Here is a 2,500-nt window from a genome sequence, read left to right as displayed (position 1 = left end):
GAGATCTACCTTCAAGGATGTTTTGAATCGCGACATTGAATTGGGTTATCTACTACTTGAGGGAAAGCTGGATGTTGGATGTGTAACTCTGCACAAAGGTGAGCTATTTGGTTCTTTGTGACTTCCTGTCTACACAAAAATGAGAAGAAATTAGAAAAAAATAAAAAAATCTACCCCCTTTAATTAATGTCCCACTCACATAATCACACGTAAAAAAAAAAAAAAAAGGGTTCTTAGTGCACTTCGTCATCTCTTTATCTAAACGTATGAAAAATATCAAAATAAATTCATCTTTGCGTAAAGTAGCTAACAAACCTGAAGACGTCCAGAAACTCATTCTACACACTCACTATTCACGAACAGAGAGTAGCACAATTAACCAAAGTGGATTATCATTATGTATTCTTGACACATTTTGATCTTGGACTATATCAATGTACACGGTATTTGCTTGAAAGGCTTTGTCAAAGAAAGCAATAAAACTGCATCCTATGAAAAGCTCTAATGTTGAGGCATTGGAAGGCAACTAAATTTGCATATACCAGAGTAAAACCAATTTGTACTGCTGCAAAAAATGTAATGCACCATTTGGTAATCTCGTTTACACAATAATGCAATGTAACGGTCGTGTACTATGAAGCCCTTCTGTTATTCTTGAAGCAATAAAGGATTGCAAAATCAAGTACAGTGGCATCTGAAAATACTTCTCTCAAATATGAATACAAAATGCTCATGACGGATACTCAATGCAAAACTTGCAACGCAAATGCAGGCATTCACGGCCACAACTTAACCATACCTTCCTTCCAGTCAGTAGTTCGTACTCAACATCAAGGGATCCATGTTATCAAAAAAGGTAGTTAAATGCACGTAACACTTAGGGCGATTATTGCATAAATGCATCCTGAATTGAGACACACAGTTGCACCTCCCTAACCCCTAAATATTTACCCTACTCCGAAGTGACTAGCATTTGCTCTTGCTGCGGACGAACAGCATCATTTAACACCATTCAGTCTGTTGATTAATCTTTCAGATACTCAATCATGACCTATTTAAATCTGGTAAAGCCACTGATACCTTTGTTCGTTGCTTTAGGCAAACCTTCCACATGAGAGCCTGGGAAGCAGAAGCATATTAGTATTGAGAAGACCGTGGAAGACACTAGCTCCAAATGGTTATATGAACAACAAAAAACAAAAATGAGTTTACATATAAATATCTGGAATAATGTTAATAAATGCATGTTACTCTGAATATTGTCATGGTCACAATTATTCGGAATGTGCAATATCCAAGGGCATTTCGACAGGATAAAAAATAAATTAAAAGGAATAAATAACCCCAATGCAACTTATACAAATATGAAGATCATATTGGCAATCATGCACACTGCAAATGTGTAAAAACTTTTTTTTATTCAAGTGCTCCCTTTAAATAATTCCAAAGCACCATATCTGGCAAGGAAAAAGTAGCAGTAAATCTATTCTCATGGGTTGAGGAGTCCATCAGCCCTCCTTCTCGAAAACCTCATCCCCACTGTCTATCGGCGAGAAGTTTTCTGCACAGGAGTCGCTGAGGGAGAGCCTCCCCCCGCACCGCTCAGAGCCCTCACTGGACCCGCTGTCACACATGGACTTGCTAGAGAAAGAGTCGAGAGGGTCAGAGGATTTCTTCAGTCTGGCTAGTCTTGGACTCCTAATACCACTTCTGACAGACTGCTGCTGCTGCTGCTGTTGCTGTTGTTGCTGAGGTGGCTGTTGTGGCTGCTGCTCCTTTTGCTGCCTGCGTGTAAGATTCGCACGTATACATGCAGAAGGCTTGACTGCTCGACTGGAGAACCCTTTGGGTGGCAGTGCCTTATCACACGGGGTTTTGGACTTTCTAGAGGGTTCGCCAGCATCTTTGGAGGAAGGAGTATCTTCTTTGAGGGCTTTTGGAGACTCGGCTCTAGATGATTTCTTGGAAGACATGTGAGGTGTTTGGATACGTGGGATGCGTGTGGGAGAGCTCGTTTTCAAGTTGCCGTGTAGTCTGTCACCAGAATTTTGCACCTGACCAACCGACCTGCTGCTGGTGACTCGGCTGTCCTTGGAGGTAAGCTGAGGAGATGGCGTTCTGCTTGGTGGGTTCACCTGTTTCACACTACACTTTGGTGCTCCACTAGGGGTGCCGTCGCTCACTTTACTCTTGGCCTGGCTCCAAACCTTTGGTCTGTTTGCACTGGTACTGGAACTCGATTTACTGGGGATTACTCTGCTACAGGTTGTACTGGAAGCACTTCTAGCTGGTATAGCTGATGTAGTGGCAGGTTGCTTAATTCCTGAGTTGTGATTAAACTTGTTGAGCTGACGTATAGCACTCCTTACACTACAAAGACTTCTCGTATCCACACCATCCTGAATACTGCCACCGGGGCAACGTTCCTCGCGTTCATTTACACTCAAGTCACTCTTAGGATCTTCCCGTTCGCTTACACTCAAGTCACTTTTCGTACTTC

At 42.1% G+C, this 2,500-nt stretch overlaps 1 protein-coding gene across 2 annotated transcripts in view; it reads right to left on the bottom strand.

The window, feature by feature from the left end:
* LOC122248234 (uncharacterized) overlaps nt 1–2,500 on the bottom strand; it is a 30,328-nt gene that overhangs the window by 146 nt on the left and 27,682 nt on the right. For both annotated transcript variants that reach the window (XM_086551665.1, XM_086551666.1), the window contains exon 9: nt 1–2,500. This exon is cut by the window's left edge and continues 146 nt beyond it; it is cut by the window's right edge and continues 405 nt beyond it. In XM_086551665.1, coding sequence (XP_086407791.1) covers nt 1,509–2,500 — 992 coding nt within the window. In that variant the 3' untranslated portion in view covers nt 1–1,508.

This window comes from Penaeus japonicus, unplaced genomic scaffold (genome assembly GCF_977035675.1).
Source record: "Penaeus japonicus unplaced genomic scaffold, GWHDUDI00000001_assembly GWHDUDI00000025, whole genome shotgun sequence".
Lineage (NCBI taxonomy): Eukaryota > Metazoa > Arthropoda > Malacostraca > Decapoda > Penaeidae > Penaeus > Penaeus japonicus.
The sequence above is the reverse complement of the archived record's forward strand: the minus strand, read 5'-3'. Positions and strand labels throughout refer to the sequence as shown.